This window comes from Arachis hypogaea, chromosome 2 (genome assembly GCF_003086295.3).
Source record: "Arachis hypogaea cultivar Tifrunner chromosome 2, arahy.Tifrunner.gnm2.J5K5, whole genome shotgun sequence".
In the NCBI taxonomy this organism is placed as follows: Eukaryota; Viridiplantae; Streptophyta; class Magnoliopsida; order Fabales; family Fabaceae; genus Arachis; species Arachis hypogaea.
Window position 1 is genome coordinate 24,946,728 of NC_092037.1, and position 13,885 is coordinate 24,960,612.

The window sequence follows — 13,885 nt, forward strand, 5'->3', positions numbered from 1 at the left end:
CTCTTTTTCAATTCAACCCACACTTTCATAATATAATATTCAAATACTAACAACTTGAACTCAACTACTAACCACTTGAACAAAATTATTCAAATATCAATTTAGAATACATTATTCAGTAAGCAAATAATAAAACATTAAAAAATCACACAATTTGAACATCTAGTAAATTTTTAGATCAATGTATTTGGATATAAATTGTATCTAAGTACAATGATATACTAGATTTTCAAAGTGACAAATGTAAGGGAATAAAGTGGAAAAGTAAAGCTCCATCCAAATTGTATATCTTACTTTTACTGTTGATGTATTCAGTGAGTTTTGCCTCCTTCTTGTAATAAATTAGTTTCAAGTTTTCTGGACCAACTTCAATTGTATTCTTCTGATTCCTTGATTTGTATGGTGTATATGTATCTAAAATAGTAGCTGCAATAGCAGTAAATACAATAATTTTATCAGTTATCACATACAAAAAATTTTTCTTAGTTGCTTTTATAAACATGACTCATCATGTTCTGAGAATTGGATCACCCATGAGGATTAACCTGTTTGTGTAGTTTTAGATAAATAGTAAGTGCTAAAACCGAGTGGTAGGACAGTAACCGAAAATGCAAACCAGTATTTAGGTTTTTTAATGACAGAGGGAGAGGAAGAAAAGGGATCCATAAATTGAAAAGGCACAATGATTAACTAACCTTCAAGCGTTGAGGTAGCGTCTTGCACAACGGAAGCAGAAGCGTCTTGCGCTGTGACAGCAGGTTGCGCGATGGCAGCAGCAAGTTGCGACGGCATGTTGTGGTGGCGAGGATATACGAACAAAATTTGCAGCAGATGAAGAGAATGAGAGAAAGACAAGAATTAAATTGGATAAAAATTTAGCAGATCTTCTTTTTTCTAAATACTTCTAATCTAAAATAAAAAAAAAGAAAAAAAATTAAAAAACCAAAATTTTAAAGAATCAAAATCTAATTAGTAATTTCTTTAAATAAAAAAAAATATATTTTATAATTATTTTAATGCAGGTTAATGATACTCTTTAAAAAAAAAAAGAAGGAGTAAGCCTTTAAAAATATCCGGAACTGATTTGGTAATTAATCCCAAAAACACTCAAAACACGCCTTTCCGAGTTTCTGGGGCTACAGTTACACTAAACACTCAGGCCTCACCCCTCATTCACTCCTCTCCGTCCTCTCCTCTGCGCCGTTCGCAACCTCACCCTCACTCACTCCTCTTTGCGACGCCGCTGTCACCACTGTTCGTCGCACCTCCTTGGCCGAGACCCTGCGTTCTCATTTAATCTAACTTCACGTTAAAGGGGCATCTTCGCTGTCACTGCTGCCTGCCGTATCCTCGCCGTCGCTTCTGCCTGCTGCACCCTCGCCGTTGCTGCTGCCTGCTGCACCCTCGCCGTCGCTGCTGCCTGCTGCACCCTCACCGTCGGGGATTCCTTTGCCCTTTCTTTGAGCCTCTGCTTGTTAATTTAGGTATTTTTTGCTTTTTAAATTTTATTGCTTTTAATTTTAGCCTATTGCTTATAATTTATGTTAGATGGTCAGATGGTTCATCCATTCATGGCGGTTAGTAATTAATTGATTTGGTTAGAGTTAATTGTAAATTGTAAATAAGTTGTTGAACTTGAATTGAATGTTTAATTGTCAAATTTTTATTATTTTGGTCGTTTAGAGTTAAAGATTTATGAATTTTATTTTATTGCTTTTAGTATTGCAGATTTTGTAAATTACAGTGTTAGTATAATTTATAATTTTTTTTGGCGTCTCTAATTTGATTATTTGATATTGTTCAATTTTCAATTACCGATTTAGTATTACGGATTTAGATTTTTTAATTATGTGTATTTTATGTTGTACTAATTATATAAGAATACTTGTAAAGGATGAATGTGTTCGAAAATATTTGTTATGATATTGTTAATTTTGAATGGCTAGATTTATGTATATATATAATAATAATAATAATAATAATAATAATAATAATAATTTTTTTATAAAATTCATATCAAATAAATTCGTACGAGTCTACGAGTTAATTCATGAGTCGAATCTATGTCAGCTCCACAAGTTAATACTTCTGCTGTTTTAGAGTTTTTGGTGATTTGAACCCTAATTTTAATACTGCTGCTGTTACTATTTGCAATGATGACTCAAGCTGGTGATGCTTTCTTTGTGTTACCGTTAGATGATTATGATTATCTGATTGAGTAGAACATTTTGACTTGTTGATTTGTTCTTCTAGGTGATTCTTTGTGCTTATCTAGGGGAATGGTTTTAAGCTTTGTCTCTAATCTCTGGTGTTTTGTTGTATTTTCCCCTCTGTTTCAGTGTTATAAATTGTAAACCTCCCTTTTTCCATCCTTTATTTCAATTTCTTAGTTTTCAGTATTTAAGTTCTATGTTTAATGTTTTTTGGTGTTATGACTTGATGATATGTTTATTTGTTGAATTTGCTACTAAATTTGTTGAATTAATTGCATGCCTTATGAATAGAAAATCACTTATATTGATTAGATTTTATAATTTATTACATGTGCAGTTTTTTTGCATTTCTTGTGCATGTACACCTAATTTTTAGGTCATCCACCATTTGCCGCATCGTCATACGACATAATGACAATAATGTTATGGCGGATTTTTGGCTCACCGCTATGAGCAGCCATCCACAATCAAAACCTTTGAGATTACCTTATTATTATTCTTTTAATAATTTTTTTTTCTATTTTTGTATAGAAGTTCGATGGGTCCTAAACAATGCCAAGTTTGCAACGAAGCACAATCCAAGTACAAGTGCCCTTCATGTTATGTGCCTTAGTAAGTAAAACTGTAAAACCCACAAGTTTTTATCCTTTTTATTTTATTTTATTTTTAAAACAATTTTAGGAAAAATAATTGCTTCTATTTGATGTTAGTTTTTTGGCTTGATTATTGTAGTTGTTCTCTGGCATGTTTCAAGAATCACAAAGGTATGATGCCGAATGTTTGTTATTAACTTGTAAATCCTCACCTTATTTGTTTGCCTATTACTTGTTTGATGCAATGCATGTAAAGGGATCTATCGAGATAGAAAACTCTTTCCTGTGTTTTTTTGTTGGAGACAAGATTGGAGTTTTACTCTAAAGGGATGTGTGTGTGTGTGTGTATGTGTATATTCTATCTTCTTGTGCTATATGATTACACACAGAATCTTAGCATGATTTATATATAAACAATCTTTGCTTGGTATTTAGAAAAGTAAAATTAAAATGAAGAAAAAGAAGAAAAAAGAAAAAGGAAAGGAAAATCAACATATGAAGATGTTTAATATTTGGGTTGTCCAGGGGTTATTGAATTGATCAGACTTAATTCAATGCTGCAGAATTTCCATGTGAGAAGCCGTCTGCTCAAGAGGACAAAACAAGTATGTTTTATTTGCTTGCTTGTGCTACTGCTTTGATGGTGTGTTCTATGTTATGATGGATTTTCCTTGTTGGATGTTCCTGTGGGATATTAGAATTTAAAGTTTCATTTGATAGGCGTACGTATTTGTTTCAGTATTAAAGATGATGACACTTGTTCCCAATCTCGTTATTTTCTTGTTGATTTTTGTATATGAAGAGCATACTTACACTATGAAGGTGTTGAATTGTTGAACAAACTACTTGAATTTATGCTAGGCAGCATTACCTTGCATTGCAGGTGGCTGATTCCACAATGAACTTTCTTTCTTATGCAGAAGCAGTATGCAAAACTTTAAAAACTCTACTTTTTGAATGAAACCTATGTGCTATTTATGTACTTTGTAGATATCTGCAGGTTTGCACATCTTGTAGTTTTGTGAAAAAATATTATTTTTGAATAAAAGTACCTTGTAATAAGCTTTTGGAGGAAAGCTGTTGTCTCTTGTTGAGCTAAGCCTTTGTTCTTTTTTGGCAACTTGATTCTATGTAATGATTCATTGCTTTTAAGCACTTTGGTGGTCAAACATTTGTTTATGTATTGTTCATTAGCTGCTGTTTCAGAATCACTTGTAGAAAAGCCATTAATTGTTGATGAACCTATTGTGGTACTGCAAAAACACCAACTGGATGCTATAGGTATGAAGAATTCTTTGTTGTCAATGATTTGAGACACCGTTTCAAAGAAAAACAAAGGAGGTTAGAAGTGTCTTTGTGGTAGAGTGTATAAGTTTTTCTACATTTAAGACGTAGATGAGAAAACCCTACATCCGGGATCAAAATTTCAGTGTTAAAGCCACAAATAATTAGTGATTTCTTTGTTCAAAGTTATTGTATTTCTGGTGCAGTGTCTTCCAATGAGATCCGTGATGCTTTGAACAATAAAGCCCTTCAAGAACTAGTTTGCAGCATTAATTGTTCCCCAAATCCTGAGAACGTAAGATAGACGTCACTTCCTTTTTACTTGTTCCCGATCTATTAGTCTATGTTCGCTACTCCCTCCATTTCACAATGTTAGTCATTTTCACTTTCAAAAGTTAATTTTTGAATGTAGTCATCCAAATACATTATTTTTAATGTATCTAAGAAGTGAAAGTGACTAAAGTTGTTGAACATAAGAGTGTATTGAGCTGCTTGCCTAGCAATCATAGCTCATGGATTACAGTTTTTATAATCATTACTACTTATTAGCTTCTAGTTGTAATAGTCACCGAGGAAAACTTGCACAGAAATTTCCTTGAAAACTTGTGTTGCTTTGGTCAGGAACTTGATAAAGCTATGGCTGAGGAGGCATTTCACTTGTTCACAGATAAGGTAATGCTATTTGCTGATTAGCATGTGCAGTCTCCTCAACTGCATTGTTAATCCTTAACAGTATTGAGTCATATTGGATAAACCTTTAGCCTTACTCTTCCTTGTTCTTCATTGGTTGACAGATTTTATCAACTATCAATCCCTAACTGCATGTACTAGTTGCTGAAAGAAGAGTGTGTAGCAGAAAGTTAAATGTGAGAAGAGTTGACGAGAAACTAAATTTTACGGTGTTTGGTTAGTTATTTTCTGTAGTGTTATTTGTACTTAATTTTGGAACTTATTTTAAAGCACACACGAAGGTGTCTCAACTAAATTTAAAAATGAGTCCCAGTTTTTCTCCCAAACCCAAACAGTGATTCACAGATATCTCAATATCTGATGGTGTCTCTTAAAATGAGATCTAAAGTTGAGTACATGTAATATTTTTCATTTGTATAGTTCTGTGCCCAACATGATGATTCAACTTTTTCATATGCAGCAAATTTTGTATCTTAATTGAGCCAATGTATGGGTGAAAAAATATTACTTTGAATGCAGTTGACATTTGAGGTATAATTCCCAAATCTTCATATCTTGTTGCCTTCTTGTATCTTTATTATATTTTGTTAAGTTTTAACTGCTCAATATATCAGGAGATTTCATGTGTTGATAATGACACGGAACCAACTTGGATGTCCAATTATTGAATTTTGTCAAGATAAAGAGCAGTGGTGTGATTGAGCAATAATGCCAAAATTAATCTAATTTAAGTGAGCTTTTATTATAAATCTTTAGTTACTGTAAGTTATCAACTTTCGAATGATTGGACAATAAACACTACTTACAAACCAAATTGGGTTGGTCTACTGATTAACTCCCTAGTCCGCTTAAGCAAGTGTTGGGGGTTCGAATCCTGTCTTGTGCATGTAGCAACTCATTAGCCAGCGGCAAACCTTTAAATGGAATTCAGTACCGCGGCGAATTAGTCTTTGACATGTCGAGTTGGGGATACAGTGGAAAACCAAAAATAAACACTACTTGCACAAGATCTACTTACACAAGATTGATTTGACATTCTGTTGTGAAGTTACTTTATATAACCCAATCCTAGTCTGATGTCTCAGATATAGAACTCTAGCTGTGGAGGCCTGGGTAACATGGATGACAATGTTGGAAAGTTTATTATAATATAAACTTTTATTGTGGCTTAGTTTTAGTTATTTATAATTATTAATGATTTAATTTCATTCATCGATGTTAATGCTTGATGAATATGAACGTATTAGATTGGAAAAAAACTGCAAAGATTGTCCTTTTCTTTGTCTGTTTGGAATAATTTTTTCAGTTTTTCTCATTGACAAAACATTTAGAAAAAAGACTTTGCTATGTAAATAATGGTTTTTATGAATGATGTGAATAATGAGCTTTAAAATGGGTCCAATAGAATAAAAACACACTATATTCTAAATTATTTATCTAAATCTTAATATTAAGATAATCATTCGTATACCTAGTGAATTGAACATTTGATATATCTATTGTTCATATTGTTTAATATTTTGTTTACCTATACTTTTCTTTTAAAAAACTTCTCATGATGAATGTCTAAGAGAGCGGAAAAGAGAGAAATCAATTTTAAAGTTCAACTTAACGTAATTAAAGCTAATTATGGCAACCAATCTTGGGGTAAAAATAAAAACTTTCAAAATCCTATTTAACACTTCCGTTTAGAATAATCATAATGGACATTACGTTTGATTTACATGACGATCTACTATTAGTTTTCAATGAAGCCGAATTACAATTTTGCTCATTTGTTTTAAATGTTTCACTAAAGTAATTAACAGAACTTGTAAGAATAGTACCAAAGTAATATAAATTAGCAATTGTTTCATTTATTTTCCTCTATAAAGAAATAATCATAGCATAGTCCGTACTTGTATAACACTTATAGTATAGTAGCTTCCAAGCTTGGTGTGGCTTTAAAAACAAAACAAAAAACGCCATGAAAAATAACATCTAAACTAGCACGGATTTGTAAGACCGAAGAAAGGGCGTGATCAAAGGTTGCTGTAGTTTATTTATTTATACATGTTAGTTGTGTATGTATTAGGGCACTATAGTGTTGTTCAAACAATAACCCATCTCATTATAGTGAGTTGTTGTTTTAGCTTTGTATTGACTAGCTTGCTACTGAGATCATCACTAGATATATTTACAATGCAATAATGTGAGTGTGACTTGTACCAGTTATTGTAGTGGGCAGCAGCACTGAATATCAACAACTCTTGTTTCTTCTGAATATCAAAAAAAAAAGGTGTCAATATTTTAAAAAGTCATAATAATTTTTAGCATGAAGCAAACTTAAGTAGAATTAGCAAACATTTTTTTTAATACTTTTTTTGTGAACAAATATTATTTGTACTGAAATAAAATACGAAGTTCCAAAAAGAAGAATAAAAAAGTTTTCTTCTATCAAATTGAAAAATCTCACTCTTCAATCTACATTAAGCAATTTACCTGGCTGTTGCTTTTCTGGATTCTCTTGTCCCCTAGTGCTTGGTTTGGTGGCGTTGGATTGGTTCATTGCCTGATTCCATATATGAAAGCTTAATTAATAAAGAAAGAAAGAAAGAAAGAAAAATCCAATTCTTTTGCTTAGATGGCTGTCCCAAAAGTTAAACATTTAATTTCATTAAGCAAGATTTAGGGATTCTAGAGGATGAAAAAACTAGGACTGTTAATAGTCCCCTTCATTAGATTAGAATAGACATGCATACAAAGTGACATATCAAACAAACCTATTCATTTTTCCTTAAAAAATGCTATTTGTACATTAAAATCAGTCACTAAAATCAACCACTAATATATTTGTGTATAAATATATGTGTAATTTAATTTATTTTCAATGTGTATTTGTATTTCATTATGTATTTTATATTAGTGGCGAACTTTGGTAGCTGATTTTGGTGCACAGGTAGTGTTGCGGCTTGGCCAAAACTGATTGCAGGCCGACCCGACACGTAGACCACCCGACCCGAACGGTCGGGTGCGAGCTGCTTAACCACCGACCCGGACACGCGTCCTTGACATCTCATCACTACAGCTGTATGAGGAAGTTTCGAGGAAGGTGGGTCTTCTCTGGTGGGACCCACTTCTGACACAGTATATATAGGGAAGGTCCTACCCCTCCTCCATGGTACGTTAGATACCACTCTATCCCTTTTTCGCCTGCACATTCAACTGACTTGAGCGTCGGAGTGTCTTTCAGGTGACACCCCCTCCACGTCTAGAGCTCGGAAAGTCGGCTACTCCAATCTCACCCTCGCGACCTGGTCCCAGCCCGCACCCCACCTATCAAATCGAGGATTCACCCGAACCGTCCGATAACCGACCTACCGAGCATTGGCGCCGTCTGTGGGGATCCGCCTAAATGGAGGTCGTGCAAGGTCCAAGGGACCATGGCCGCGCGGTGGGCCTTGAGGGGGAAGCCTCCGTCGCCTCTCCCCGCGAGCGGTTGAGGTCCCCTCCGCGACGTACCGAGCCACAGTCGAGAGCCCAAGAAAGACGCCCATTCGGGGGAACTGGTAGCGACAGCGCTAGGATAATGCAGGAACTGCGCCATAGGGTGCAGAACCTGGAGCGCCAATTAGCGGATCAGGAGCATCATCAGCAAACTTCCGACCCCAACTACTCCCAGTCTCCCGAAAGTCGAGGAAGAACCTCCCACCGAAGTAGTCGCTCCCCGCGTGCTCCTGCCTCGAGATCAGAATCAGAAAGTAGCCGGGAAGATTAGGAACACCCGAGAAGACGACATGACACAATCATCTACGCCCGAGGTAAGGGGGCACGCACCACGAGGCGAGATCGCAAAAATGGTGAAGAGAGATCTAGGGGAACACGGTGACCCGTGATCATGGGTGCCACCCCATTCCATCGTTCCATCCTCGAGGTCCGGTTGCCAAAGCACTTTGACAAACCAACAGACATGAGGTATGACGGAACCCAAGACCCGCAGGAGCACCTCACGGCCTTTGAGGCCAGAATGAACTTGGAGGGAGTGGGAGACGAAGTAAGGTCCCGCGCCTTCCCGATCACCTTGGCAGGGCCTGCGATACGGTAGTTCAATAGCCTCCCGCAGGGCTCCGTGGCCAGCTTCTCGGATATTAGCCGTGCCTTCTTAGCACAATTCACCACCAGAATCGCGAAGGCAAAACACCTGATCAATCTGCTCGGCGTCACTCAGAAAATCGGTGAGCCGACCAGAAAGTATCTAGACCGTTTCAACGACGAGTGCTTGGGGATCGAGGGGTTAACTGATACGGTGGCTAGTGTCTGTCTGACGAACAGGCTCCTTAACGAAGACTTCAGAAAGCACCTCACCACAAAGCCGGTTTGGACGATAGAAGAGATCCAAACTGTAGCCTGGGAATACATTAACGATGAGGAAGTCAGTCAAGTTGTGGCTGCCAACAAGCGGTAGCCCTCTTACAATCAACCCAGGCAGCACGGTAATGGAGAAAGACAGAAGGAGCACGCCAGAGACGGCGGTCCAAGCAAGACACCCAGACCGTTTTCTCGTGTCGAAAAATTCACCAATTACACTCCCCTCACCCTCCCCATCATAGAAGCTTACCAGCAGATAGCTGAGAAAGGAATCATGTCAAAGCCCCGTCCTCTGAAGGACCAAACCGGGGGGAACAAGAGTCTCTACTGTGATTACCATAAGGGCTATGGACACAAGACACAGGACTGCTTCGACCTGAAAGACGCACTGGAACAAGAAATTAGGGACGAAAAACTAGTCGATTTCTCCCACCTTATCAGGGAGCCGAGGAGACGAAATCGCGACCACGATGGGAAAGACAGGACCCGAACGGTGAAGCGACGACAAGAGCCAGGGGACAACGACCACGGTCTTACCGTAGTGAATGTAGTGACCGCGAGAAACACGGCTCCAAGGTCGAGATCGGCGCACAAGAAAGACGCCAAAGTCTTGGCGGTCTCCTCCTCATCTGCGCGATGCTCCAAAAGGCTTCCATCTATCTCTTTCGGCTCAGAAGACCAATGGTTTGACGAGATCCTGGAAAGCCCCCCATGGTCATCACGGCCAGGGTTGGAACCGGTCTCGTCAAACGGATCCTTATAGATACGGGGGCAGACTCCAACATTATGTTTCGCAACGTGTTCGATGCATTAGGGTTACGGGATGCTGACCTAACGACTCACCAGCACGGTGTCGTAGGGCTAGGCGATCACTTCATCATGCCAGAAAGGATAATCTCCCTGCCGGTCTCCATGGGACAAGGACAGGGGTGAAGATTGATAATGGCTGAGTTCGTAGTTTCGCGGGATTCTACAGCCTACAACATCATCCTAGGGAGGAAAATCATTAACGATGTTGGGGCAGTGATCAGTACAAAGCTGCTAGTGATGAAGTTTGTCACTGATGACGGATCTGTAGGATCCATAAAAGGAGATTTGGAAACGGCAGTTGCTTGCGAAAATGCCAGCCTCTCCTTGAGGAAAAAATCCGAAGAAGCATCAGGGGTGTTCCTCGCCGACCTGGATGCTAGGGTCGGCGACAAGCCCAGACCTGAACCAGAGGGAGACCTGGAGAAGTTTAGGGTCGGGGACACGGAGGAGAAGTTCACGTTCGTAAACCGAAACCTCCCACATGAATTGAAAGAGCCTTTGGTACAAATGATCAGGGCCAATGGTGATTTGTTTGCCTGGACGAAAGCCGATATGCCAGATATAGACCCCCAACTCATGTAACACCACCTGGCCATCAAGCCAGAAGCCCGATTAGTGGCTCAGAGGAGAAGGAAGATGTCACAGAAAAGAGCAGAGGAGGTGGCCAGGCAAACGGCCAGCCTCTTAGACGCAGGTTTTATCCGGGAACTAGACTACTCAACTTAGCTGTCGAATGTAGTTCTGGTAAAAATGCATAATGGGAGATGGTGGATGTGTGTAGACTACTCTGATCTTAACAAAGCATGTCCCAAGGACGCTACCCCCTTCCCAATATTGATGTACTTGTTGATGCGGCGATAGGGTAGCGGTATCTGAGCTTTATGGACGTCTACTCCGGCTACAATCAGATACCGATGCACCGGCCTGATGATGCGTGAGCATCTTTTCTATCTTTTCCTAGTGAATTTGCACTTAAATTGTTGAGTTTAATAAAGAATTAGTTATATTTTAGCCACTATGGATGCTATTTTGAGTTTTGTGCAATACTGTTTATTTTAGGTAGCATTCGGCAGAATTTGACGGAGTTTCTACAGCACAAGAATCAAAGGAGATGGCTGCGAGGAGCGACGTGCACGCGTGACTAACGCGTGCGCGTGATCTGGAAGTATCCATGGCGACGCGTACGCGTGACTGACGCATACGCGTGATTTTAAGATTTGCTCAGCGACGTGTCTGCATGATCGACGCGTTCGCGTGACTCGCGAAGAAGACCAGCGATGCGTCCGCGTGACTGACGCGTACGCGTGACATGCGCCACGTGCAGAAAAAGCAGAAAGACGCTGAGAGCGATTTCTGGGCTGTTTTGACCTAGTTTCCAGCCCAAAAAACATAGATTAGAAGCTCCAGAATGGACAAATCAAGTGGTCCCCACCCATCAACTGAAGATCTGTTAATTAATTCGAATTTAAATTCAAATCTTATCTTTTAGGAGAAGATATTTTAGAGAATTAGATTTTAAATTTATTAGGATTAGTTATAAAAAGGGATCTGATGCCATCAGATCGGAAGACAGTACATTTTACCTGAATCCTTATTTTTCCTCTCAATCATGAGCAACTAAACCTCCATTGTTAAGGTTAGGAGCTCTATCTATTTGTATGGATTTATTCGTTTGATCTTTCTAATTTAATTCATGTTTTGATTTATATTTCAATAATTGTTTTTGCTCTTTATTTTATAAATTTGGGTGAAACGGAAGTATGACCCATGTTCTAATTGAGTTCTTGTAAAACTTGGAAAAGCTATTTACTTGAACAACAGCTTGAAAACATATTATACTGAATTTCTAATTGTTTGTATTTAACAGGATACGTGACATATAATCCCTTTATTTTTGGATATTTAGGATTCTTTTGGCATATAAACTAGAAATTGATCATCACCCTCTAATTGGAATTAATTGACCAAGGAATTGGCAGTTAATGAATTTTAGAGGAGACTAGGAAGGTCTAAGGAATTAGGGTCTAGTCACATATAGTTTGCCATGAATTAAATCTTGCATGATTAAAATAGTTAGTAAGAAAATTCAATCTGGAAAAATAGATAACTCTGAAACATTAACTGCTTTCTCCAATTTTATTCCCAACTCATTGCTACTTGCTTTCTGAAATTCTTAATTTATTGTTTAATGCTCTTTGAACTTCCAACACTATTTTCTGCTTGCCTAACTTATCCTATCAAACCCTATTGTTGCTTAATCCATCAATCCTCGTGGGATCGACCCTTATTCACGTAAGGTATTACTTGGTACGACCCGGTGCACTTGTCGGTAAGTTGTTGGTTATAAAATACCGCACCAAGTTTTTGGCACCGTTGCCGGGGATTGATAGTGATTAACAACTATTAGTTGTTTGATTGCTTGGATTAGGCGTTTTATTTTTAATTTTTAAAAATCTTTTTTTAAAAAAAAATTTCAATTTTTTTAAATAAATAAATAGCACCAATATTTTTTTTAATTTCTGAAATTAAGTTTGGTGTTACCTATTTATTATTTCTTTTCTATTTATTTATTTATTTTATTTAGTATTTTTTTCTTTACACAGATTACCTCACTGGGAATTCTCTGCACTCTGACGTAGAGATTCCCATTCTTTCTTATTTTCAGTTTGTTTATGCGCAGGAACAGAGACAAAGAGCATCTCTTAGACTTTGATCCTGAACCTGAAAGGGCTTTCAGGCGGCATTTACAACAAGCAAGACTTTACAAGGCTGCAGAATCTAGTATGGATCCGACTAATAATGATAATCCCAATGTGGCAAACCCGAATGGGAATGAGCAACAAAGGAGAGTGCTTGGCTCTTACTCTTCTCCTACTGCAGATCTTTATGGAAAAAGCATCGTGGTGCCTCCTATTGCTGCGAACAACTTTGAGTTGAAGCCTCAACTGGTTACCCTGGTGCAACAAAACTGCCAGTATCATGGTCTTCCCCACGAAGACCCAAATCAGTTTATTTCTAGTTTTCTACAAATTTATGATACTGTGAAGACAAATGGAGTAAACCCAGATGTGTACAAACTCATGCTCTTCCCGTTTGCTCTGAGGGATGGAGCAAAGCTATGGCTAGATTCCCAACCCAAGGAGAGTTTGGACACTTGGAACAAGGTGGTTACTGAGTTTCTCACAAAATTTTTCCCACCAAAAAAGCTGAATAAGCTTAGGATGGAGGTTCAGACCTTCAGACAGAAGGATAGTGAGACTCTGTATGAAGCTTGGAAGAGATACAAGCTACTGATTAGGCAATGCCCTCCGAACATGTTCTCCAAATGGACTCAACTAGACATCTTTTATGAAGGCTTGGGTGAAATGTCCAAGATGTGCTTAGACAATTCTGCAAGAGGTTCATTACACAAGAAGAAGACACCAGAGGAGACTATTGAGCTTATTGAATTGGTTTCAAGCAACCAATATTTATACTCATCTAACAGGAATCCGGTGAGCTCTGAGACCCCTCAGAAGAGAGGCGTGTTGGAAGTAGATGCTGTTAATACTCTTCTTGCTCAGAACAAGCTGATGTCTCAGCAAATAAATCTTTTTACTCAACAGATGGGTGGCCTGCAAGTCTCAGCTATCAACACCCAAAATCCACCACAGAAAGTCTCCTATGACATGGCAGGTAATTTTGTGCTAAATGATAATTATGATTATGCTCAACCCTCTTCTGAACAGGTGAATTATATAGGGAGTGGTCCTAGGAATCCCAACAATGATCCATATTCTAAGACATACAATCAGGGGTGGAGGAATCACCCAAATTTTGGATGGAGGGATCAACCTCAGAGACCTCATAACTTCAACAATAATTCTCAGGGCGGTTTCCAACAGAACAATGATTTGAAAGCAATATTGACAGGTTTTAGACAGGAAACCAGAGCATCCATCAAGAACC

The 13,885-nt window shown here is 38.2% G+C and overlaps 1 protein-coding gene across 14 annotated transcripts; it reads left to right on the top strand.

The window, feature by feature from the left end:
- The first annotated feature begins 1,057 nt into the window (after nucleotides 1-1,057).
- LOC112741867 (uncharacterized) lies at nucleotides 1,058-5,951 on the top strand. Of its 14 annotated transcripts, none has more exons than XR_003171677.2 (10): nucleotides 1,058-1,484; nucleotides 2,745-2,825; nucleotides 2,946-2,977; nucleotides 3,370-3,411; nucleotides 4,001-4,087; nucleotides 4,297-4,385; nucleotides 4,712-4,762; nucleotides 4,885-4,956; nucleotides 5,241-5,311; nucleotides 5,395-5,951. XR_003171677.2 is itself a non-coding variant. In XM_025791044.2 (9 exons), the coding sequence occupies exons 2-8, from the start codon at nucleotides 2,752-2,754 to the stop codon at nucleotides 4,906-4,908; spliced, it is 399 nt and encodes a 132-aa protein (XP_025646829.1). In that variant the 5' UTR covers nucleotides 1,058-1,484; nucleotides 2,745-2,751; the 3' UTR covers nucleotides 4,909-4,956; nucleotides 5,241-5,428. The 14 variants fall into 14 exon arrangements, 10 of the variants coding, with proteins under 10 accessions (XP_025646829.1, XP_072072269.1, XP_025646817.1 ...); XR_011871928.1 differs by having other exon boundaries at nucleotides 4,013-4,087; XR_011871927.1 differs by having other exon boundaries at nucleotides 1,072-1,484; nucleotides 2,748-2,825.
- Nucleotides 5,952-13,885: the final 7,934 nt, after the last annotated feature.

Coding starts and splice junctions, on each gene's coding strand:
- LOC112741867 (XM_025791032.3), top strand. CDS start 2,752: ATGGGTCCTAAACAATGCCAAGTTTGCAACGAAGCACAATCCAAGTAC. Junction 2,826..2,945: donor CCTTCATGTTATGTGCCTTA/GTAAGTAAAACT, acceptor TGATTATTGTAG/TTGTTCTCTGGCATGTTTCA. Junction 3,412..4,000: donor TGCTCAAGAGGACAAAACAA/GTATGTTTTATT, acceptor ATTGTTCATTAG/CTGCTGTTTCAGAATCACTT.